The sequence below is a fragment of the Urtica dioica genome, chromosome 4 (genome assembly GCF_054948205.1).
Source record: "Urtica dioica subsp. dioica isolate 48M chromosome 4, U.dioica_male_clone48M_v1_H2, whole genome shotgun sequence".
Lineage (NCBI taxonomy): Eukaryota > Viridiplantae > Streptophyta > Magnoliopsida > Rosales > Urticaceae > Urtica > Urtica dioica.
The window spans coordinates 11,912,684-11,938,408 of record NC_142759.1 but is presented as its reverse complement, the minus strand read 5'-3'; the positions used below and the strand labels follow the sequence as shown (position 1 = coordinate 11,938,408).

Sequence of the window (25,725 nt, the reverse complement as noted above, 5' to 3'; positions counted from 1 at the left end):
TCGTTTGCCCTCCACGCAGCTTAAAACACGCAGAGTGGCAAATGTAGACGTACCTCTCGACACGTTTAGGATTTGAGAAATCCCCTCATTCTTTTCGTTTTCAAAAAGGGCAATACAATTAATATTCAGATATACATTAAGGAAAAAGAAAAATTAGTTTTATCTCAAACACATGCATATATGTGTCATGACTCATGAGGGAGAGGCCAATTTAATAAAGGAGCACGAGGTTTTGCTAGCTACACAAAAGAAAAAGAAAAAAAAAATATTGTTCTCTAGAGCAAGAAAAAGAAAAGAGTACTAAAAGGCAAAGAAAAAGAAAGTTAGTTTGATGAGAGAGAGAGAGAGAGAAAAAAAAACATTTCTGGCTAATGGGTTATGTATCGCATGTTTGCTTCACGCAAGCAGCTAAATGTGGGTTTATTATGTGAATGCATACATGTATCATATCATGATTCATATATATATATGTATATATGTGTGTGCGAGATAGAGAGAGTGTGTTGTGACTTGTGATATATATATTATTAAGTTTAAGAAGGAAGAAGCCATTGCTCTCTCGCGTGGCTTTAAAGTCTCCTCCTTCCGTTTTTAATCACCCTTCGTACAAAAAAAAACCCTCTCCCCAAACCCAAAAGACCAAAACCCATTTTCTTTTTTCCTAAAATAAAAAAAAACACTCATCAACAACTATCACCATTCACCACCATCACCCCCACCAAAAAAAAAAAAAAAAAAAAAACCCGGCTGTACTCACTCTCATAAAAATCAAAACCCCCTATACTATACTTTTGACGTCTCTCACAAAGCTAGTTTCTTTGACGTAAGAAAAGGTAAGAAGAGTATAGAGAGAGAGAGAGAGGGATGAGCGGCGGGGGAGGGAACCCTAGCTGCAGCGGCGGGGGAGGGGGAGGGAGCGGGGGGCCGTGCGGGGCGTGCAAGTTTCTGCGGCGGAAGTGCGTGGCGGGATGCATATTCGCGCCGTACTTCGACTCAGAGCAAGGGGCGGCGCACTTCGCGGCGGTGCACAAAGTGTTCGGAGCCAGCAACGTGTCGAAGCTGCTCCTTCACATCCCTCTCCACAAACGCCTCGACGCCGTCGTCACCGTCTGCTACGAGGCCCAGGCCCGCCTCCGCGACCCCGTCTACGGCTGCGTCGCCCACATCTTCTCTCTCCAACAACAGGCCAGTCTCTCTCTCTCTCTCTCCGTCTACATATTATTATTTCATTGTTTTTATTATTATTCATTCATTGAATGAATCCCAAACAGTGGTTTTACAAACAGCCACGAAAAAGGACGCCATGTCCTTAGTCCTTAGGTGGTGGTGGTGGTGCTGTGTAGGAGAGAAAATTACGAGAGGGGTAGTTTTTTTTTTTTTTTAATAATAATAATAATAATATTATTTTTATTATTATTTTTGGGGGGGATGCTTGCTGGGTTAGAACTTAGATGTGTATAAGGGGACACTTTCGTGTTTTACTGAAATCAATGACGTTTTTTTTTTTTTTTTTTTTTTTTTTAAATTTGAAAGGTTTTATATTATTGGTCGGCGGTTACTATGTTTAAATGTATGTGTATGCGAATGCTATTGTGTCAAATTTCTGTGCAATTTTTTTTAGATTTTGCTGGTATTAAGGAAATGGTCGGGTTTTTTGCTTCTTGGAATTATGGTCTTTTGGTTAGGTATAATAGTCACTCACTTATATAAGTATATATATGTGTATATATATATATATATTCATCTCTTACCTTGTTTTCCTCTAAATAATTATTGCGTTCCTTGTTGCAAAACACAATGTTTGGGGATTGTTATAGTTTTCCACATTATTTTTTTTTTTCCTTTCTTCAGATTTTTCGGAAGGATATGTATCTATATTACGATAGAGATGATTTACCTCTCTTTTTTGTATTTTCTTCCTTTCTTTCTATCTGACTCTCTGAGCTACATACCTTTTATATATAGTTTTCTTTATGTTATTATCACATCTAAAGGTGTAATATATTTTTCAAAATAACTAATTTTAGACATTATAATTCTGTATGTGAACGCAGACATCCAGATCATGTAACTCTTGTTATTTTAATCACTATAGACTCAAAACCAATCTAAAGATTACATGCAAGAGACTAAATTATGCGTACGATTTACTATTTTATTGGAGATTATTCAATTTCTTTACATACTCCAATGCTATGAGAAACCTTTAAGTGTTGGCAATCCCATGTTCTAATTGCTCGTAGTTCAAGCACCAATTTAGTATAAACAAATACTAAAAGTCTTAAATTTGTCTAAAATATGATATTCTAGAAGACATTCAATCAAGCTCCTTTGAGAATAATAAGAATATACACTTCTAAGACGCAAAAATATATGCGTAAAGCTGTGTCTCCCCAAAGTCTAGTTGTTCTTATTTCACTATCTCTATATGCGCGTATAGAAGAAAAATTAATATAATAAATATACATATTTAGTATGTCATCCATCTCGTTTACCTAACTCCTGTTCACTAGAAAGATAAATAAATACAAAGTAGAGAGCGTGAAAATGAATACATGTTTTTCTACACTTTGTAATTTTGATATACAAAATGGCTAAAATATAATTTTGCTGGGTTTTTTTTTTTCTTTCTTTCTTTCTTCATATCATTTCAGGTCGTGAATCTACAAACGGAACTATCCTACTTACAAGCCCACCTTGCGACGCTGGAGCTTCCGTCGCCGCCGCCGGTACCTCCGCCGGCGCCGGCGATGTTGAACCCTCCTCAGCTCTCGATATCGGACCTCCCGTCGGCCTCCTCCGCTGTCCCGGCCACGTACGACCTCTCGTCGCTCTTCGAGCCCATGGTCCAGCCCTGGGGCACCACCATGCAGAACCCACGCGCCGCCCATTTCGCCGGATCTTCCTCCGGCGCCGGCGGCGGAGATCTCCAGGCGCTGGCAAGGGAGCTCCTCCACAGACAGGGCTCTCCGCCGCAGTGCTCCGACGCCTCGCAGTCTCGGTCTCTCTCCAAATGAGACTCTCATTCGCATATCATGCCATCTTCTCTCTCGTCTGACCCAAAAAAAAAAAAAAAAAACAGATTCGCTTGCCTGTTGATGAGGTTGTTTGTAATTGAAATGGATGCTATTAGAGATTCATTGTTTAAGGTCTTGTTCTTCTTTTCTAATGGGCAAGTGACGTTAATTACTGATCTTAAATTATTATTTTTTATTTATTTCTTCATTACTTCTTTTGCTGCAAAAAGTCCTATATCATGAAACTCATTTAATTAAATTCTTTCATTTCAAATTTTTAATTCATGGAAGAATTTTAAAGAGCTGAAACTTATTTTTGTTTTGCTTCGAATTATAATTTTCGGAATTATTTGTTAGCTATTATTCGGGGTAATTTTTGTGGAAATTCAGACGGGTAACAAATATAATTAATCTTGAAAATACAATTCGGAATCTGGAACGATGTTAAAATTCAATATAAATCTTAACTAAATAGGAAAAATAAAAGAGGTAACAAATTTAATTAATCATTGAAAATGCAATTCAGAATCTGGAACGAAAATCACAATTCAACCTAAATCTTAACCCAATAGGTAAAACTCAAGGAATATCAGGGCCTTTTAAATAGGGAAATGAACACGGTTTGCCCCATTATTTTGAGCACATGTAGTAATTTCAAGTTTGTTTTCAAATCAATACTCATTCTAAATGTAAAATTATATGAACAATTGGGACGTTATTACTAAAAGAAGAACATGAAAGGGACATACAAGCCTATGTATTTTTAAAAATTGACAATTAATGTCATTTTTACTTTAAAGAGTGTTTTTTAAACTCATATTCATTCCTCGTAGATGCTCGACTAGCAAATGTTTTCCATGATGCAACCACGGATAGATGAAGAGTGCTTTAAAAGTTCGACTTTAAGCTTTTCCTAGAACTACCATCGACTATACTTAAAGCGAAGAAAACTATGAAAGAAAGGGAATAAAGACTTTCCTTCATTGTATTCGGATGCGAGGGTACGACTGCCATTGTGTATTTTTATAGATAAGACAAAGTGAGCGGTTATGGCCAAAACCGCCTCACTTAAGAACAAAACTTAAAGCTTGACGTTTAAAGAGCCGTTCAAATGTATTCGACCGTTCAGCCAGAGGACTATTTATTGTTTGACCGTTCAAACTATCGAAATAATACAAAACAAACTATGAAAGTTGAGATAAATTAATAGAAGATGCCAGAGGCGGTTCGACTATTTTGGGGGCATCGAACAATCGATAAAAAAAACTTTTTTTTTTAATATAAAAACGTTTATGTTAATATACAAATTTAAACATTCAATTTATGATAATTCAATATAAATTTACAATTAAAAATTAAGTATACCATTGTTATATATTTTTTTAACACATAATATGTTTTTGTGAAATGCAAATTCATAACTTAAAATCTGAATAATTTAGTTTGTTTACAATGCCTCCAAATTTATACGAAAAAAATATTCTTAGACCTAAAGATAAAAGATATGGAACGTCACGTGTAAACAAGTATAGGCACATGCTTCTTAATTACAATACTATGGTTACATTATATTTAGAAATTCAATGTTTAGGGAAAAATGGGTTATTAGGAGTTTATGATAGTTTTTTCGTTTGTTAAAAATTCAAATAAAAAGTAAATTAATTTTAAGTATAAGATATATTTGTCTATTTGATCCATTGAAATAATTTAGGAGTTATTAAAAGTTGATCGATTTGATCCACGTGATATTATTGAAAATCTCAAGTATATAGACACGACGTCGGCCCAGAAGAGATACATGTAATATTTTCCTCCGATTATTTCTTTTCCTTGCGAAAAGTCCTAGATATCATGGCACTTATGAATCATATCAATATAAGGAAGAATTGTAGAAACTCATCCTCATTTTTGCTTTGTATGTTAATCTTGAAGTTAGTTAGGTGTTATTGGGAATAATTGTGGGCAAATAAAGACACGTAACAAATTTGGTTAATAATTGAGTATACAATTTAAGATTCAGAATAAAAATTACCATTCGTCATAACAGTGAACCGAATTGAAAAAAAAAAGAAAAAAAAGAAGAGGGGAAGCAACGAGCTTTGGTAGACAATAGGCAATAATAGCTGAATGAAGGGCAAATGTTTCTCGCGGGCATCTATGAGAATATACATTAGATAGGTTTCAACGGCTTGATCAGAGATGAACATGGTTAATTTTATGTGGGCTTTTCTAAAGAAAAAAGGTGACACTCCATTCTTGCTGAGTTGCTCGTCATGCGCGAGGATGAAATGGGCTAGACGACTCGGCACTCGGGTATACGAGCTGCGATATGGAATCTGATTCGTCTTCGGCTATTGACTTCGTCTCTGGTCGACAATATCAAGCTGAATAAGTGTGGTTTCTTTTCGCTTAGAAAAATTACATAAACCTAAAATTAACTAGCTTTAAATGTGCGTCATTTTCACATCGCACTCATGTTTTCAAATATTTTGATAGTGATCGTTTATTTCTCTGGACAAAATATCTGTGTTCCAAATTTGGTCAAACAGTTATTGAAATTTGGTTAACAGCTATTGAAATTTGGTTATTGAATCTGATAAACAATTATTGAAATCTGGTTCAAAATATTGGTATATTGAAATCCCGTTAACGGTTATTGAAATATAGTTCAAAATATTAGTATATTAAAATTTGATCAAATGGTATTGAAATCTAATTAACATTTATTAAAATTTGGTTAATAATTATAAATAAATAATGGACATTTAAAAAATTAAAACGGTTATTTTTTAAAATTAAAACGTTTAGCGGTTAATATTGAATTTTGTTTAAGAAAGGACAATGTCCTAGCCCATACTCTTGCACCTTTTGGTTTACATAAGAGATCTTTTTTCACTTGGATCGAAGATCATCTTGATTGTATTGATTCCCATCTTTTGGTTTATTTAGCCCAATTTCAATAAGAAGCATTGCATTCTACAAAAAGTCCCATCTTTTGGTTTATTTAGCCCAATTTCAATAAGAAGCATTGCATTGTACAAAAAGTTCTGTTGTGCTAGAAAACTACCCACGCCACGACTACACATGAAAGTGAGGATACTCAAAAGAAAGAGATATGGACTTCATTGTTGAGAAGGTACGATTGTCGTTTTTAGTCAAGACTCAAGACAAGTGAGCGGTTATTGCCAAAATTATTTCACATGGTAACGATTTGAAGTTGAAGAATACTACCAAAAAAAAAAAAAAAAAAAAAAAACAGGGAAGCCATTTTAGCGTGTATGCAAACACAAAAAAATTTCAACTTTCATCCGAGATTCAGCTGGGCTTGTATGCTTGTTAAACAAGACATAAGAATCATATTTTAACGACTAAAAGGGGGTAGCACAATTGGAAAAATACTTCCCCCAAATGAAAGAGATGTGATTGATTTACTTTCAAAGTGAAAACTCCAGAGAATTCACCGGCAACAACGCTATGAAGACCTTACAACGATTATTTCGCTTAGTTTTTTTTCCTCTATTTATGCAATGAACACCGATGTTCTTTGTAGTGCGCAAGAGGAAACTCCCGATTTAGTTTATATAGTGAAAATCTGTAACAATAAAATGAAGGTAACTCTTTGCATTAAATATGATTAAGTTGGAGTATGAAGCTCAAATCCTAACAAACAAAAACCATTCTATATAAGAAAACATAGGAGAAAAAAAAATAAAAAAATGTGCCCTCCTATCACAAGTCTCGCTCCAAAATCTGATATACCTAATTTTCCAACACTATCTACATTTTCAGCTGCGCAACTCTCTAATTTCACCACAACAAAGAATAAAAGGTGGTTCAATCAATCAAGCTTCAACAGCCATAGCCAAACCCAACCCACCAAAGTCCCTGAAAAGGGGCTCGAGCTCTTCGCCGACGACGCCGAGGCTCCGGAACCAAGCGGCGAGCGTCTCCGCGGCCTCTCTCCCGATCCCGACCCCGTCTCTCTCCAGCTCCGCCACGAACTCCAGCGCCCTCTGGGGCCTCCCTTCCCTCTCGTAGCCCGACAGCACCAGAGCCACGCAGCGGTCGCTGGGCCGAATCCCGGCCCGCCTCATGTTCTCGAACGCCGCCCGGGCCCCGTCTCCCCGCCCCGACCCCGCCCACGCGTTGATCACCAGCCCGCACAGCCTCGCGTCGGGCACGACTCCCGCGAGCTGGGCCGCGTCGAACACCCTCTGCGCGCCCTCGGCGTCCGCCCCGGGACCCACCGAGTACGCCCTCAGCACCGCCTTGTAGACCTCGCTCCCGGCGAAGACCTCCAGAGAGTCCATTTCCCTGAGCAAGGCTTCGGCTTTCTCGGGGAGCCCGGCCCGGACGTAGGCCATGGTCATGGCTCCGTAGGATCGTTTGTCCACGGGCTCTCCCAGGAGCTTGATCTCCTCGAAGGCGGTCTCGGCCGAGGAGAGATCGCCGGCCTTGCTGTACATGTCCACAAAGGCCGTCAAGGTCACTTGGTCGCAGAGGAAGCCTCGGGTTTTCATGGCCGCCAGCGTGGCCTCGGCTTCTCCGATTCGGTTTCGCTTCCCGTACGCGTGGATTATCTTCGTGTAGTCGCGGGTGTTTGGCTCCATGGATTCCTCGCCGAGGCCAAACTCTGCCACCTGAGGATAATCTCATTCTCGTCTCAATTTTCTAATAGGGTGTATTGCGAAAATGAGTTGAGTAAGGAGTTTAAACCTGAATGTAGAGAGGGTGATTGATTGTCTTCAAGTGTTTCAGAATCGCTAGCCAGTCGGCTCTTCGGGGCTTCATAACCCTAATCCACTCGGCCAGTAAGTCGGAGAGCGAAAAAGCCTCGTCGCCGGAGAAGCAAAAGATCTGCTTCAGGACAGCCTGGCAACGGTTGGTCATTTTCGCTGGCAGGCCGTAGATGGCCTGTTTTTGGGCCTCGGTTGTGTTGAGCCCAATCCGTTTCCACTTGTACCTCCGTGTCCCTTCATCGGCCTCCGGCTGAGCGGTGGCCGATACTTGCCGGAGTTGAGGCCAGGGAGAGCGGAGACCGGTCTGGGGGTTTATCCGAAACCCGAGTCGCTCGAAATGGGTTTTCGGGGATGACAGCGTTGCTAATCGGGGGCTCGAAGCCGCGGTTGGACTTGAAGCTAAGATTTCCATGGATATTTGAGGTCGTTGTTGTTAGCTTATAAGAATTGGGAACGAAGCAGACGAGATTTTGTTCACTGAGTGTGTCTTTCTTTTGGCTAGGACCCAATGAGTATATCTATGTGTGTGCTCTGTGACTCTGTCTGTGTATTTGAGACTTGTGAGAGGATGAGATTGATAAATGTTTAAGGATGTGTTTGGTGGTCTAATCAGGAATAGAGAATTAGAGATTATGCTTGCTGTTGCTTGGTGGTAAAATTTAATTTCATAAATAGAATCATGAGAATATTACATTGGGAATTTATCAAGTATCAAATTTAGCAACGAAATAAATGAGGCATTGGTAATTTTATTAGGAATAATCTTTGTAGTTGTTCCGTGGTGAAATTGTAGTCCTCTTTTTTTTTTTTCGTATTTGAAAATCGTCTATTTGCTTGTTCATTATTTAATTTTATAAATTAATAATCACCCCCTTATTAGTGTGGATTCAATTTAAAAGCTCACTAATGCTAATGTAAGCATTGTAAGCAACGCGTGTACTTGCATGGTGAAATATCACGACACTAACACCGGACACAATGCAATAAGCTTAATGGACTCCTAATCAACCACTTTAATCATTTCCATTCAGCCTCTGATCGACTTTGCTATGCAACTATATTATTAAATAAAAAAAACTAATTACTTTATCAAATTAAAATTATTAGCAACATGTGAAAGGAAGTACACTACTTAACACCCTTCCACAAGAACGCTTAACTATTTAACAGTGTTAATGCACGTTTCAAATAAACACGAGTGTTGCAAAGTTTGAGTCAAGGCTAAACCTTGTGGTGGTACATAACTAAAAGATTATTGAACCTTTGACTTGTAGTCTTGCCTCCTTGGAGAATAAGTTATATGAGATCTCTTCTCCTTATAATAGATGAGAAACTGAGCTACCGGGGTATCTGGTCAAACTCTTCAATGCTCAGTATTAGTATTTTGATGTGGAGATCTAGGCTAAAAAAAATGGTATTTTATTTACAGAGAAGCAGTGTAATTTGAATGAGGATGAAGAAATTCTTAACAGATTTTAAGACGAAGATAATAAGTGCAGAGGCTGAGAGCCCAACCTCCATGTCAGGCCTCCGTATTAGTGATCACGAGGCTAAAATTATGTGTCAAACTTTGTTGAGGTGTTGACTTCCAACTAGGGCATTGATGCAGATTAAAGGACCGGCCTATGAGTTTGACCATGACTGCGGGACAAAGGCATATATGATATTGTTAAATTAAAAAGAAATAAAATAAAAAGTGCAGATTTTAAAATTTAAAAATTAGAGAAAAAAAGAAGATTAAATTTTAAATTTTAAATTTTAGAAAGAATATTAAATTTTAATTTTTTTTAACTGAGAGACCTATTATTAATTGGAGGCTATATCAATAGCCACAATAGAAAGAATGAAAAAAGGAACCTCATAAAACCAACAATCATTTTTGTCAAAAGAAAAAGCATTACGAACAAGTGTGTGTGCAGCGTTGTTACCCTCGCGAGGAACGAGCCGGGATAACCCACTACTTATGTCACGTAATAGCTTTTGGATATCAACAATTACTAATTAGAGTCTTTGGTATGGACCCGGTTACTGCTGCAACCACCGCTTGGCAATCACTCTCAACTTCGTCCACTCAGAGCCCGTGTGTTCTGGTGAAAAGCAAGCTTTCTATGATGGCGATGCACTCTGCCACCGCAGGTTCGTAGACGTTGGGCAACCGAGAGCCCCTATGACTTCACCCAAACTGTTCCGAACAATACCTCCAAGACTTGTTCCTTCGCCACCGAGGGGAATGGGCGTATCAGTATTCAACTTTATTTTTCCCAGGTATGGGGCCTTCCATCACATCTTTTCCTTGGACCGCTTGTCGCGCTGATCTTAGAGGGGTACTTAGAGGCATGGAAAGAGGATAACCATTCTCCCGATGCCACCACAATTTGTTTCGGTGTCATACTCGCCCTCCCATGAACCACGCCATCCCACCACATATTAGTGGAGCATAACGAAGCAAAGATGGCGCGGTCAGCCTAAGAAAGGTGGTCCCAATTGGCCATGATAAAATCGTCCAATCTCCTTGCAACTGCGATATTCATCATGAATCAGAAGGAAGTATTTCACCATACCGTCTTAGCACAGGAACAGTCCCAGAGGGTGTGAAGTGGAGTTTCCAGGTTGCTGCAAAAGGAACACTTCATGATGCAATTGATACCCCGATTTGCCAAAACGCTATGGGTAGGACGACATCCATTCATAACACGCCATATAATTTTTTTTTACCTTGGGCTGGACATGACTTTCCCAGAGTGATTTCTAAAAAGTCGTGCTAGTGGGCGTCGAAGACGAGAGCTCCGTCATTTGACTTAGTTGATACCCTGATTTAACTGTGTACTCTCCCAACCAATCATGATGCCACACAAAAGAATCGCCTTTACTCTCCATACTCAGAGGAATACTCATAATCATTGGAATATCTACCTGCCACATATACTCATGTAAACGTTCCTATGACCACATACGAGAGCCCAAGTCAATCAAATCCTCGACCTTTACATTCATGTGTTTTGCGCGTGGGATAATGATAGGTTTGTGGAAGATGGGATCCATCTATCATTAAATGCCTCGATCGATCGACCATCATATGAAGGATTTGATATAAGCGGAGGGCAATGTGGTTTTAGCGAAATACTTCGCTTTCAAAACTTGAGCCGCCATAGACAAAGGCTGCGACATAATCTGACATCTCTATTTAGCAAGCATGGATTGATTAAAAGTCACAAGACTTTTAAAACCAAAGTCACCTTGATGTTTTGGGAGGCATAACTTATCCCACGCACGTCAATGCATTTTTCACTTCGATGGATCTCCACCCCACCAAAATCTCGACAGCATTGCTTCTATTTCCCCACATAAACCCATTGGCACTCGGAAGACACTCATGGTATAAGAGGAGAGAGCCAAAGATACTGCCTTTATAAGGGGTTCTCTTCCCGCTTGCGATAAAAGTCTTCCCTTCCACAAGGAAAGCCTCGACCTCACCTTATCCCGGGTAATTTAAAAGACCCGCTTCTTACTTCGACCAACAAATTGTGAGAGACCAATGTAGTTTTTTTGGCGCATAAATCATCACAATTGAAAACCCTGTCCACCCAGGTAAATAAGGAACGAGATTAATATAGAGGTTAAACGAGCATCCCACACCCAAAATGTGCCCCACATAGGTCTTCCCTAAACCCCCTTCCCCATAACTAAGGTAAATAACGTAAAAAAATACACTCATTTCTATACCTGTTTCAGAAGAACGAAGAAAAAGGGATGTTTTCATGTTGTCAAAGAGTTGAAAAATGAAAATAGATGACGAGTGCCTGATTGAATTGATCGAGTCATGTAGGAACAAGGTTCAAGTCTACTGGTCTATTAGGATGCCTCAGCTGCATAAATCACTGCACTTCTACTTGACACCTATTGCAATGATAAACGGCTCGTCTCGCCGTGACCTTCTCTTGAATTCCAAAACTCTCTAGATATCCAGAAAGGGCACATCGAAGTTCATCATCCACATTAGGACTAAATAGAGTCGAAGCCTTTTGGAAGTTTATGAGCTGCCCGGTCACTGCTGCGTATTTATCGACGATTCGAACAATTGACCCCACACTATGCTGCTGGCACGGCATAACAAGAGTGAGTCGTCTGAAAAAAGTAGGTGGCTGATGGTGGGCCACGTTTGTTGCAAGCGAAGACGGTCAGCTCACGGTTATGGACAGCCTGTCGGATCAGCGACGAAAACCCATCAGCGGACAATAAGTATAAGTACGGGAATAGAGGACACCCCTAACGCAGGGCCTGTTCCGATTTCACGCTGCCTTCAATTATTCTGTTAATAACAAAGGAATAAGAATGAGTCGTAATATAGTCCATAACCACTCGTATCCATCGGTCGGGAAAATCACGTTTTTTCCATGATCCTCTCCATAAAGCACCACTCGATCGATCCGATCATAAGTCTTGCTCATATCAAGTTTGAGACTCATCCATCCTCGTTTTCCGGTCGTCTTTCTCATCATAGAGTGCATACCATCACGATATTGAAAGAAAACATGACGTTATTAAGTTGAGTTTCTTTAATAAAAATGTAAAAAATTATAAAAATAACTCGTTTGACTGTGATATTTGAAGATTTGACTAATTAAAAAATTATGATTTTTTCCTATAAAGAAATAAAAATTATGATTTTATTATCATTGAAAATATATTTTGGTGATATAGTCATATATTTCCATATTTTTTTTAATCAAGTGGGGCAGATCTCCGATTCCAGACTTATTAGTTAATAATTTAACCAGCTAGCTATATAACCAAACTACTTTGAGTAACAATCTCGTATATATAGCCTGCGTCGTATACATGCAGTTGAAAACTGTTTGACATTTGTATACTATTAATATGGTTTTTCATAAATCTACATCTAATTCCGTCAAATAGGCAATAATTTGTTTATTAAGAAAATTATGCCGGGAACTAATTCAAGAAAAGTCCACCGGAGATCGGGAAATCCAATTTAAAACAGACAAATTGCTCTTTAAAAACCCAAAATAACCCTATTTAGTGGCCTTATTTACTTACACCCATCAGGAAATATACGCATACTCACAAAAAGGAAATCAAGTCCATTATAGTCATTGGCATATAGGGTACAAAAAAAGAAAAATATCCCAAGCGCGATCTAAATCTCAAACCCCTCTCTAATCTCTCTCGCTCCCACCACTCTCCATGACACTTCGTTGTCTGCGCAATTTGAATCGGAGGAGTTGCTGAGTCAAGTAACTCGCCGTCAGAGCGAACCAACATATCTCCGAACTCGAAAACGAATGATTCAGCCGATACAACAACAAACCTTCTAGAAGACCTAGCGGTTCATCGGCTTCATTTCCAGATCTGACTTGCAAGGTATTTGCTTTGGGTGGGAATGGCTTCCGAGGAAGCCGATTCCCGTCTGAGCCAGGTCGTATCGCCGGCACTGGATCGGATCATCAAGAACGCCTCGTGGCGGAAGCACGCGAAGCTCGCTAACGAATGCAAGGCGGTCCTGGATCGGCTCGGCTCGGGCAAGGCTACGCCGCCGGAATCAGACGCCGGGGAAGATGCGGCGAACTCGGTACCTGGACCTCTTCACGACGGAGGTCCTACTGAGTACTCGCTCGCGGACTCCGAGTCGATCCTCAGCCCTCTGATCAACGCCGCATCTTCCGGCGTTCTCAAGATCGCCGATCCGGCGGTGGAATGCGTCCAGAAGCTGATCGCCCATGGCTACATTCGCGGAGAGGCTGATCCTAGCAGTGATGGGAACGGCGGAGAGTCGAAGCTCCTCGCGAAGATGATTGAGTCGGTCTGCAAATGCCACGACCTCGGTGATGAGCAGATGGAACTTGCGGTTCTCAAGACGCTCTTATCTGCCGTTACTTCAATTTCTTTGCGAATCCACGGTGATTGCTTGCTCCAAATTGTGAGGACTTGCTACGATATTTACCTCGGAAGCAAGAATGTGGTGAACCAGACCACTGCTAAGGCGTCGTTGATCCAAATGCTGGTGATTGTGTTTCGGAGAATGGAGGCTGATTCGTCTACTGTTCCGATCCAACCGATAGTTGTGGCTGAATTGATGGAACCAATCGAGAAGTCTGACGTGGATGGTTCAATGACGATGTTTGTTCAGGGATTCATTACCAAGATCATGCAGGACATCGACGGGGTTCTGAATCCGGTGACTCCGAGTGCTCTTGGAGGACACGATGGGGCGTTTGAGTCGACCGCCGTTGAGACTACGAACCCTACGGATTTGTTAGATTCAACGGATAAGGACATGTTGGATGCTAAGTATTGGGAGATCAGCATGTACAAGTCAGCACTGGAGGGCCGGAAAGGTGAGCTGGCAGACGGAGAAGCCGAGAGGGAAGACGATTTGGAGGTTCAGATCGGGAACAAGCTGCGCCGGGATGCTTTCCTTGTGTTTCGAGCTCTTTGCAAGCTTTCGATGAAGACACCTCCGAAGGAGGCCTTGGCGGACCCGCAGCTGATGAAGGGAAAAATTGTGGCCTTGGAGTTGTTGAAGATCTTGCTCGAAAATGCTGGCGCTGTTTTTCGGACTAGTGAGAGGTATCTTTCTGCAACTGTGTATACTGATCGTTGCTAAGTGATTAGTGCACATTTGGGTAATAAGCTCATAAAAGGGTTTGCAATTAGTTGGTTTAAGTGAACTAGCCTCGAGATTGCTTTGGTGGACATATATATAATTATAATGCTGAAGTCTGTTGTCATTTTGATTGCTTATTTACGTACACCAATTGGTAAGTTTTATAATTTGTTAGTTGATATCGTAGCATTTTATCATTTTTACTCAGATTTCCCTTGGTTCTTTTGCTTCTAGTTGTACGGCTCGAACTTCATTTGCTCAGTCGATTAAATGATATTGCAAAGAGAAGCGATTGCTTGGTTGCTTTCTAGAGTTTCCACTTCTATATGGCAACAAATTTAGAAATTATCCAATCACAATAGTAATTGATATTTACTAATTTTGGATTTAAAAAAAAAAAAAACAAAAACCCAAGGGTCTAGTGGTAAGGGAAATTATCGGGACCTTGTCAGCCCAGAGTTCGATTCCCCCTGGACAGGGTAGTCTCCCAGTCGATCATGCCAAGGACTTGTGGATTATAGTCGGGTCTAACCAGGACACCACGCTTATTAAAAAAATATTACTTTTTTTTTTAAGCTTTTTCATGTTTCTAAAATTGTTAGCTTCACGGATAAGTTAGGTTCTATAGAATTTCGGGTAATTTCATGAAGTAGTAATATTGTCTTGCTAGCTTTATTTATTTACTCGCTTGTTTTATGTTTGTTGTTATTTTCTTTTGTGCTATACTATTACCTTGTTAATAAAACACATCAACAAGACTTAACAACTCAATAAAACATTCCGTTACACTTAATTCTTTTGCATTTTTGTCCTCGGCCGATTTTCATTATGTTTATTTAATTCAAATCGGACTTGTAACAGATGGCTCTGAGTGAGTTTATTTTTATAGGTGTCAACTGGTTTATGTATTGTGATTAAACATATGAATGGTAGGCTCATAATTACTCCCATTCTTATGCACGTCCGTGCTAAGTTATTATGCAGCTATTGAATTAGTAGTTCATTATTATCTACGGGCTGTACTGTCAACTAATATATCGCAGATTGGTTTAGGATATCTCATTTGGATCTGTTTGATTTATTAATGATTTCACTTTGAAATATATTTTATCTCACCTTGCAACCCCTCTGATAAATCATATGTTTGGTGTACGTGAAACAGGTTTTTAGGTGCGATTAAACAATATTTATGCCTATCATTGTTAAAGAACAGCGCTTCGACTCTTATGATAGTTTTCCAGCTATCTTGCTCCATCTTTATCAGCCTCGTGTCCAGATTTAGAGCTGGACTGAAAGCAGAAATTGGAGTTTTTTTCCCAATGATTGTTCTCAGGGTTTTGGAAAATGTAGCACAACCCAATTTTCAACAGAAGATGATAGTGCTCCGGTTTCTTGAGAAGCTCTGTGTTGATTCACAGATCTTGGTAGACATATTTATTAACTATGATTGCGATGTCAATTCATCAAACATATTTGAGAGGTATGCCGAGTTGTATTATGAACCTTATTCTTGAAAATTACAATCTTTAATAACATGGCAGTTTGTAACAGTATCATGTTTAGTCTCTTACTTAGTTGCCTGTTTTTTATCGCACCCTTCCAGCAGAAATAACCTGATTTTCTATTGATTGGTCACATATTGATATTTGTATTCTTTCCTTTAATCCTGACAGGATGGTTAATGGACTTCTAAAAACCGCACAAGGTGTTCCTGCTGGTGGACCCACCACATTGTTGCCTCCTCAAGAGGCAACAATGAAGCTTGAAGCTATGAAGTGTTTAGTAGCTGTTTTGAAGTCAATGGGAGACTGGGCAAATAAACAGCTACGCATTCCAGATCCTCACTCTACCAAAAAAATTGAATCAGTTGAAAACAGCACTGAATTGGGAAGTTTGCCCATAGCAAATGGTAATTCTGACGAGGCTATTGAAGGATCAGAGTCCCCTTCCGAAGCTTCTAGTGAGGGTTCTGATGCTTTGACAATTGAGCAACGCCGGGCTTACAAGTTGGAACTTCAGGTAAACCGGACTCAGATATGTGCACTGAAATTAGTTGAGTCTTTTTTTCTTATTATAATTGGAAACTAATTTTAAGTCTTGTGGCAGGAAGGTATATCACTTTTCAATCGTAAGCCAAAGAAAGGAATTGAGTTTCTTATCAATGCTAATAAGGTGGGAAATTCCCCAGAGGAGATAGCGGCTTTTCTAAAAAATGCATCGGGATTGAATAAGACTTTGATAGGCGATTACCTGGGTGAAAGAGAAGACTTATCACTGAAGGTGATGCATGCATATGTGGATTCTTTTGAATTACAAGGGAAGGAGTTTGATGAGGCAATCAGGGCCTTTCTTCAAGGCTTTCGATTACCCGGAGAGGCTCAAAAAATTGATCGTATCATGGAGAAGTTTGCTGAGCGATATTGCAAATGTAACCCAAAGGCTTTTACTAGTGCTGACACGGCCTATGTCCTTGCTTACTCTGTGATAATGCTTAATACTGATGCTCATAATCCTATGGTGAAAAACAAGGTGAGTTCACAAGATTGCTTCCATCCATTGTATTAAGAGTGGTGATACCACTGATATGCCTCATACTATTTTATTTGCAGATGTCGGCTGATGATTTTATAAGAAACAACCGTGGCATAGATGATGGAAAAGATTTACCTGAAGAGTACTTGAGATCATTGTTTGAGAGAATTTCAAGGAATGAGATAAAAATGAAAGAGGCTGATTTTGCTCCTCAGCAGATACAATCAATAAATCCAAACCGGCTACTGGGACTGGACTCTATCCTGAATATTGTCATCCGTAAGCGGGACGAGAAAAGTATGGGAACCAGTGACGATCTTTATAGGCACATGCAAGAACAGTTTAAAGAAAAGGCGCGCAAGTCCGAGTAAGAGTCATAACTTTTCTAGTGCTTTGTAGAACATTGGTACTTTCAAAACCTGGTAATAATTTTGCATTAACTTGTGATGTGCATTCAACAGAAGTAAATGTGTATTTAAAATCTTTGCGTTTTGATCTGCTTGCTGAAAGATGTGGGATTCAAAGTTAAGATGAAGTAATTTTACTGGTTTATTTACAGAGTAAATATCAATTATTCATTCCTCTATGAAATTTACAGGTCTGTTTATTATGCTGCAACAGACGTAGTGATTCTAAGATTTATGATTGAGGTCTGCTGGGCTCCTATGCTAGCTGCCTTCAGTGTTCCCCTTGACCAAAGTGATGATGAAGTCATAATAGCTCTGTGCCTTGAGGGCTTTCGTTTTGCTATTCATGTTACTGCTGTTATGTCTATGAAAACTCATAGAGACGCTTTTGTTACTTCACTTGCAAAGTTCACTTCTCTTCACTCCCCTGCTGATATCAGGCAGAAAAACATTGATGCAATTAAGGTTGGTGATATTTTCACTTCCCTCAGAAAATAAAGCAGTACGGGATGATTCATTTTTTCCCCTTTCCTTTTAAGTGGTTTTTTCTAAATGCTATCTTAAAAAATAAACTCACTATGATCCCCGAATCCCATCTTTCCATCAATCTGAAATGGCCATATTGTCATCAGGCAATCGTGACTATAGCGGATGAGGATGGGAACTACTTACAAGAAGCTTGGGAGCACATTCTGACGTGTGTCTCCAGGTTTGAACATTTACACCTCTTGGGAGAAGGTGCCCCTCCGGATGCCACATTTTTCGCTTTCCCGCAGAATGAATCAGAAAAGTCAAAACCGAGTAAGTCAACGATCCTTCCAGCCTTAAAGAAGAAAGGACATGGACGGATGCAGTATGCAGCTTCTGCGGTAATGCGAGGCTCATATGATAGTGCTGGGATCGGCGGTAATTCCTCTGTGACATCTGAGCAGATGAACCATTTGGTTTCGAACTTGAACATGTTGGAGCAAGTTGGGAGCTCTGAAATGAATCGCATATTCACTCGAAGTCAAAAGCTGAACAGCGAGGCAATCATTGATTTTGTAAAGGCTCTGTGCAAGGTCTCAATGGAAGAATTGCGATCAACCTCCGATCCTCGAGTTTTTAGCTTGACGAAGATGGTTGAAATTGCGTAAGCTTCACTTTCTCTTTGAACCCAGGATATTTTTTGTATTCTCGATATGCTTCCACTTTAAAAGGGAAGTGTGACCCATATTTTTTTTATCGTAACAGGCACTACAATATGAACCGGATCAGGCTTGTGTGGTCGAGCATCTGGCACGTGCTCTCGGATTTCTTTGTATCAATTGGCTGCTCTGAAAACCTTTCTATTGCGATTTTTGCGATGGATTCATTACGCCAATTATCGATGAAGTTCTTAGAGCGGGAAGAGTTGGCTAATTATAATTTCCAGAATGAATTTATGAAGCCTTTTGTCATTGTTATGCGTAAAAGCAGTGCGGTTGAAATCAGAGAGTTGATAATTAGATGTGTCTCACAAATGGTTCTATCTAAAGTCAACAATGTCAAATCCGGTTGGAAGAGCATGTTCATGGTAATGGAATGCCCAATATTTTTATTTATAAATTGTCTGCTGTGGTTATTCTTGATTATGATTAAACTTTTCAGGTGTTCACGACTGCGGCGTATGATGATCACAAAAACATTGTGCTCTTGGCCTTTGAAATAATAGAGAAAATCATCAGAGATTACTTCCCATACATCACTGAGACTGAAACCACCACTTTTACAGATTGTGTGAATTGTCTTGTTGCATTTACAAACAGCAGATTCAACAAAGACATCAGCCTCCAAGCCATTGCTTTTCTTCGTTTCTGCGCAACAAAACTTGCTCAGGGAGATGTGGAATCCTCTGGAAAAATTTCTCCATCGTCACCCAATTCCGGGAAAGATGGAAAACAAGAGAATGGAGAAATATCAGACAGGGATGACAATCTCTATTTCTGGTTTCCTTTATTGGCTGGTACGCATTTAATGATAAGACTTCTTTCCCAGCTTAAATTTATACTTTCTGAAGTCTGAATTTAATATATACTTCATTTATACAGGTTTATCCGAACTTAGCTTTGACCCCCGGCCCGAAATCAGAAAGAGTGCCTTACAAGTGCTATTTGAAACTTTGCGGAATCATGGGCATCTTTTCTCCCTGCAACTATGGGAGCGAGTATTTGATTCTGTCCTTTTCCCAATATTCGACTATGTACGACATGCTATTGATCCTTCTGGTGACAATTCATCGGACGAAGTTGACGCAGAATCTGGTGAGCTTGATCAAGATGCATGGCTCTACGAGACATGCACATTAGCACTACAGTTGGTTGTAGACCTCTTCGTGAAATTTTACAGCACGGTCAATCCACTTCTGAAGAAAGTCTTGACGCTTTTAGTAAGTTTCATCAAGCGTCCCCACCAAAGCTTAGCTGGTATCGGTATTGCTTCATTCGTTCGGCTGATGAGCAGTGCCGGAGATCTGTTTTCCGACGAGAAGTGGCTTGAAGTGGTCTTGTCCCTAAACGAAGCTGCAAATTCAACTCTGCCCGATTTCTCTTTCATAATGGATGGGGATAGCGCTTCCAGAATTAACGAAGCAGCTTCTTCTAATGGAATCAGCAACGGCGAGACTTCCGTCTCGAGCATGCACGACGAAGATTCAGAGGGTCTCAGAGCACACCATATCTACATGTGTATATCAGATGCCAAGTGCAGGGCAGCGGTCCAGCTTCTTTTAATTCAGGTAAGGTCCCGTCTCCCATCTTTCCCAATGTCATATATTACCTAGGGAGGGGTATGATAGACTTGGAAGAGTATAGTAATAACTTTTTTTATTATATTAAATTCCATTTTTATTCATTTATTTATATTTGAGAAGAACAAGTTTTTAGGGTGAGCACTAGAGTTATGAGGAGAGTTATTGAGTTAATTATTTTATTTTCCATAGTCATAGTAGATAGTGGCTACTGGCAACAGAGATATTGGCCAAAGTTTGAGTTACTGGTGTAACCGGTGGGTTACCGCGCGGTATACCGCTTACAGCCGGTGGCGAAACGTATAAAACCGTGAAATCTCTATAAAACTGGAATTTACAGCGCCGATACCGGTAGAAAGTTCCGCTATGCAAAAAACCGGCGAGACCCAGTTAAAAACTTCATAAAAACCGGGGTTTATACCCCAATTCTAAATAAAAATAAAAATAAAATAAATTTAAATAAAAAATTAAAGTTATGAAAATTTATTTTATATATATTTATTATGAAAAATCTACCAGTTTCTTTCTCGGAAAATTCACGGCAAACCCAGGTAAAGGGTATACCCATAAAATTTGAGTTCTGGCACGGTACTGTTAAACAGTATCTCAAACCTTGATATTGGCTCACTTAGTATTGATAATATTAATAATTTGTATTCGGAGCTACTCCTGGGCGTATCGGGGTGATTAGAATAAATAGTAGTCTGTTAAAGGGAAAATTTATATTTTTAGTAATATGACATGAGATAAAGGAACGTGATTCCTTGGGAGAGACCAGACTCATGAGAATCTAACGATGGGTTTGTTTAAATTGGCAGGCGATAATGGAGATCTACAACATGTATCGATCCCAATTTTCAGCGAAAAACATCCTAGTCCTGTTTGGGTCGGTGCAAAGCATAGCCTCTCACGCCCACAAGATCAACAGCAACACGTCGCTGCGTTCGAAGCTACAAGAGTTTGGATCGATCACCCAAATGCAGGACCCGCCTCTCCTACGCCTCGAGAACGAGTCGTACCAGATCTGCCTCACGCTGCTCCAGAATCTCGTGGAGGACCGGGCCGAGAGCGCCGAGGCCGAGGTCGAGGCCCACCTTGTGGGCCTCTGCCTCGAGATCCTAGGGTTCTACATCGAGAGCTCGAGGTTCGGGGATGCATCGGAGCCGTCCGTTTCCGTGCAGCCCCAGTGGCAGATTCCCCTGGGGTCAGGCAAGCGCCGCGAATTGGCTGCCCGAGCGCCGCTCATCGTGACCACTCTCCAGGCCATCTCTAGTTTGGGCGAGGCTTCCTTCGAGAACAACTTGACTCTTCTATTCCCGCTCCTTTCCAGCTTGATAAGCTGCGAGCACGGCTCCGGTGATGTTCAGGCCGCTCTCAGCGACATGCTCAGCTCGTCTTTGGGTCCCGTTCTTCTCCGCTCTTGTTGACCATGCTCCTCTGTTCACAGATGTATGATAAATATCTTTTCTTTTCTTTTTTATTTACCTTCCCCCGTATAAACTTGCTCTTACCTTTCTATTTCATTTTTATATTAATAATTTTTATCGGAAGTATAGCTGAGTAGTGAATGAAGAGTTAGATATGTATTTGGTTGCCTGCGATTATTAAATATTGCAAGTCATTTGCCTTTTATTGTTCCGTTACAGGAGCCCATAGATTTGTCTTCAAGATGTTGTTTGCGTTATAATAATATTATTTCTCGCTTAATATAATATTAATATTTGTTCCGTACCAAAACTGGTAATTTCATGTACAATACGATTCCCATTCAAAACGTACATCATATGATTTAGATTACTTAAGCGATTAATTCATAATGACTTGTTTTTTTCTTCCACCTAGATGAGTTTTCATCGCAGTGTGATGGCAAATGTTTTTCATTTTCATTTTTATGTCGTATATGAGGTAATCGACTGGGTTGGTCACACTGATTGAGACATCCAAGATAGAAGAAACCTGAAGTCTTGCTCAGGTAACGACAAAATGTTACAAGTAAAAGGGACTTTTGCCGGCACAGTACTTATCCTCAATAATTCAGCTAGCGTACGCCAAACAAGACCCTATCAAACACAGTTTTGTTGGTTGTTTGCTTCTAATAAATATCCTTTTTTCAAGGTTGTGGAATCAAATCTACGAATTTTAAAACCAACGACCAAACAACCGACTCTGCTAGTTTCAGCCGCAGTATCTTTCCATCCAAAGATAGCCCTCTGCCTATTATAATAAATAGCCTTCTAGCTTTCTATCCAATTAATTCTACTATTTTATTCTACTCTCTGTACTTTCAAATCAATGTCGGGTTGTTTAGTAGGTCTCCACAGGAGGGCTAAGATCTTCCTTCATCGCCTCAGTGCCATGAACATGCATCAAGGAGCCAGGAAAGCAAAGCCACTGAGAAAACTCTGGTCAAGCCCTCATCAAGCATCAACAGCGGACTTCGCAGCCATGGAAGCGTGCAACCAATTCAGGCGAGTTTTCGAAGCCATCGACGAAAACGGGGATGGGAAGATCTCGCCTTCCGAGCTCAGCCAAGTATTGCTGTGCCTCGGCTACGACCACTCTGTCGCCGGCGTAGAAGCCGAGGGAATGGTGAGGCAAATTGACTGCGACGGCGACGGGTTTGTTGACTTGGACGAGTTCATGGGCGCTGTGGTCAACGCTGACGTGGATCCCGATGGAAGATCGAGCGGCGTAACTCGCGACGATCTCAGGGACGCCTTTCTGGTTTTCGACGCAGACAGGGATGGAAAGATCTCTGCGGAGGAGCTGAGAAGGGTTTTGGTGAGGCTTGGCTGTGATAAGTGTAGTGTTGGAGAGTGTAGAAGAATGATCAAAGGTGTTGACAAAGATGGTGATGGGTTCGTTGATTTTGAAGAGTTTCGGTTGATGATGATAATTGATAACTAAGTAGCGCTAGTTTAAGATTGTGTTATTGTCGCTCTTTATTTACATGTAATTAATTAAGGGTTGAAAGGTTGATTTTTGGTCTAGTGCACTCTAATTAGCTTTTAGGAAAGCTAAACTATAGTTCAATAATCTAGTTTTTGTTTTATCATAATTAGGTGACACTTGTGAGTTTACAAATAATTACAGTTGATAAATCCATCCCCCAATTTTCTTGTTATAACATATAATTATAACACAATTTCAATTTTTTCCTCGAGACGAATCATATTAAGTAAAATTGAGTATATTAATGTCAACACTAGATCTTGATGAATCATATTGAGATTTCGACATCTTTGTTTTCTGATAACACATTGTCCGTCGACTTTACGGAGAAATTCAGTGTCTCATATTACATAAATTTCATATTAAAATATTATGACGAAAAATAAAAATCGGTGTTATATAAAATAGAACCATCAGCCAATCACTAAGCTCCGACATTTTTTTTTCTTCAAAATTATCTATAGAAAAAAGTTGTACTTCCACCGAATTAAAAAAAATATTATTTTGTCGATTGCATAAGTGAATTTGAATATAATTTTAAATTTTAGAATGATTTAACTCAAAAAAAAATATTTTTATCGGACATAATAACCATTTTTTTTATCATTACACCAATAAATAAACGAGTTTGTAAGTTGTATTACGGTGAGTGCGTGGGAGACTTTTCAGTTTCAAATGAGTAAGATTAGATTATATATTAAAGACTAAGATCAAAAAGAGACGAAAAATGATAATTTTGTCTTGAAACATTACTCTTGGGGGCTTATCATTGGATTGAAAACATGTAAATAAATGGACAGCCACGTCAATATCTCCCTGTTCTTATCTCTATCAATGAATGATAACAAAATTCCACGAGAGGAAAAAGCGTGACAAATAAAATAAACCAAAGAAACGGTCCCTCTCAAAATCTTATATCTGACACAATAATAAATAGTACTTGCTTGCCTATCGTTTGATTGTCATAATGTTTTCAAAATTCATGATGAATTATTCGAAACCCTGTAAAACAGTCAACTTTCATAATCCATATCATAGTCCTTTTTGAAGACCAAAACAATAATGAACCACATCCCTTCTCATGCACGTTCCTAAACGGATGATCCTATTGATATTTCTGTGTATATCAACTAATTATCTATGGCAGAGACATCAAATGCTTGATTGAACAGTTAAATATACTATCTATAAGATGACAAATTTCCAAAGAAAAAATTGAGCATGTAAATAAAAAGTAGAGTAAATTGATAAAATATAATTAAAAATACATTTGATTGAGTTTATATTACAAATGTGTCAAGATCATTTAATTTAGCCCATTTTCAATCTTATTTTAGCTTGGAATTTATTTCAACCCCAAAAATATTTCTCTCTCACATATATCTATTAAATTCATTAATTCTCATCAATCAAAAAATATAACACAAGATTTATCAATGTCTCAAACTTCACAAGTTTTGAGTTGGTTTTACTAATGCGTAAGCTTAAGTTACTTTTTTGTTATTTTTCTACTATCTATATTACATATGTTTTTTTTTTTAATTAATATATTACATATGTTTTAAATTGTTATTTTTCTCATGTGCAGTTAGTTGCTATTACCGCACAAAGAAAAAGGCCTCTAGCGATGGCCTAGTATCGTATTTTGTAACGTGTCGCATATATATTTTAGGTGAAAATTGTTTCTTGGTAGCCGTTTTTGTAATTTATCGCAAAAAATAACATGTTTACAGTCTTTATTATAAAAATAACTTTTTGAGTTGTAAACCGTCACTTATCTTGATTTTTTTTTTGTAATGTTATAAGGAGAACTTGTTTACTGTTTTGGACTATATTTAACTTTATTTATTGTTTATAATTTAATTTAGAAAGTAAATAATTGTTTAACGTTTGAAAAACAGCTATATCGGAAAGGATTTGATATAGCAGCTGTTTTTAAAATGTTACACTTAAAAGTGTTATTTGTGTAATTTCCCTGCTATTCAATGGGTCCAGAAGCCTAAGAAATTTAGGTCCATATTATGATGGGAAAATTACGAAAATAACGGTTTTATAGTGCAACATTTTTAATACAGTGACTATTTTAATTTCTTTTAAAAAAATCGCATTTTTAAATACGGTAAACTATTTTATTTGCATGTATAAAATAGTAAACAGTAAATTCAGTTAGCAAATAATTTTTTTTATATTTTTTGCAGTGAGAATTGTAAATACGTTATTCGTGTAATAAAATACAAAAAGGGCCAATCAAAGCAATTATCACGTGAGGATTGTTACAGTTAGACCTTGAAATCCCAAGAAGAAAATAAGTGTGCAAAAATGAAAAAAATACATATATATATATATATATATATATAGATATAGGTATATTTTTAGAAGTGACTCTATTGACCAAGATCACATGATATATATTATAGCAATGCAAGCATGTGACACTATCGGTCAATATTACATAATTTAGTTCATGGATATTAAGCTGAAAAATTATAAGCCCTCCACCTTGTAACAGGGAATGCAAATGAAATAATATGATATTATCCAAATGACATCTATGCATCTTCACTATTATTGTTCTACTTCTGCTGAAGCAATCTTAAAATTTGTAATTTATTTATTAATGTTTTGAGGTAAAAACTACTTGTTCCGATTTTAACCCTATAAACCAATCGAACTCAGTCCCGACCTC

General features: G+C 38.9%; 4 protein-coding genes across 5 annotated transcripts; 3 read left to right on the top strand and 1 right to left on the bottom strand.

Moving 5' to 3' along the window:
- Positions 1–864: 864 nt before the first annotated feature.
- Positions 865–3,217, top strand: LOC149400466 (LOB domain-containing protein 18-like). Its single transcript, XM_089610437.1, has 2 exons — positions 865–1,185; positions 2,655–3,217. The coding sequence occupies exons 1-2, from the start codon at positions 865–867 to the stop codon at positions 3,015–3,017; spliced, it is 684 nt and encodes a 227-aa protein (XP_089466563.1). The 3' UTR covers positions 3,018–3,217.
- A 3,360-nt stretch (positions 3,218–6,577) lies between these two features.
- LOC149400465 (Tetratricopeptide repeat (TPR)-like superfamily protein) lies at positions 6,578–8,394 on the bottom strand. Its single transcript, XM_089611165.1, has 2 exons — positions 7,734–8,394; positions 6,578–7,657 (listed from the first exon to the last, which is right to left on the bottom strand). Exons 1-2 carry the CDS (start codon positions 8,166–8,168, stop codon positions 6,860–6,862), a joined length of 1,233 nt encoding a protein of 410 aa, XP_089467291.1. The 5' UTR covers positions 8,169–8,394; the 3' UTR covers positions 6,578–6,859.
- A 4,465-nt stretch (positions 8,395–12,859) lies between these two features.
- On the top strand, positions 12,860–21,755 carry LOC149400464 (brefeldin A-inhibited guanine nucleotide-exchange protein 2-like). Its single transcript, XM_089613037.1, has 11 exons — positions 12,860–14,344; positions 15,544–15,861; positions 16,055–16,400; positions 16,488–16,910; positions 16,991–17,280; positions 17,512–17,785; positions 17,953–18,452; positions 18,554–18,875; positions 18,950–19,304; positions 19,390–20,075; positions 20,906–21,755. Exons 1-11 carry the CDS (start codon positions 13,158–13,160, stop codon positions 21,512–21,514), a joined length of 5,310 nt encoding a protein of 1,769 aa, XP_089469163.1. The 5' UTR covers positions 12,860–13,157; the 3' UTR covers positions 21,515–21,755.
- A 115-nt stretch (positions 21,756–21,870) lies between these two features.
- On the top strand, positions 21,871–23,194 carry LOC149400463 (putative calcium-binding protein CML18). 2 transcript variants are annotated; one of them, XM_089613039.1, is made up of 2 exons: positions 21,871–22,059; positions 22,396–23,194. In XM_089613039.1, the coding sequence occupies exon 2, from the start codon at positions 22,443–22,445 to the stop codon at positions 22,992–22,994; it is 552 nt and encodes a 183-aa protein (XP_089469165.1). In that variant the 5' UTR covers positions 21,871–22,059; positions 22,396–22,442; the 3' UTR covers positions 22,995–23,194. The 2 variants fall into 2 exon arrangements, with proteins under 2 accessions (XP_089469165.1, XP_089469164.1); XM_089613038.1 differs by lacking the exon at positions 21,871–22,059 and having other exon boundaries at positions 22,207–23,194.
- The last annotated feature ends 2,531 nt before the right edge of the window (positions 23,195–25,725 follow it).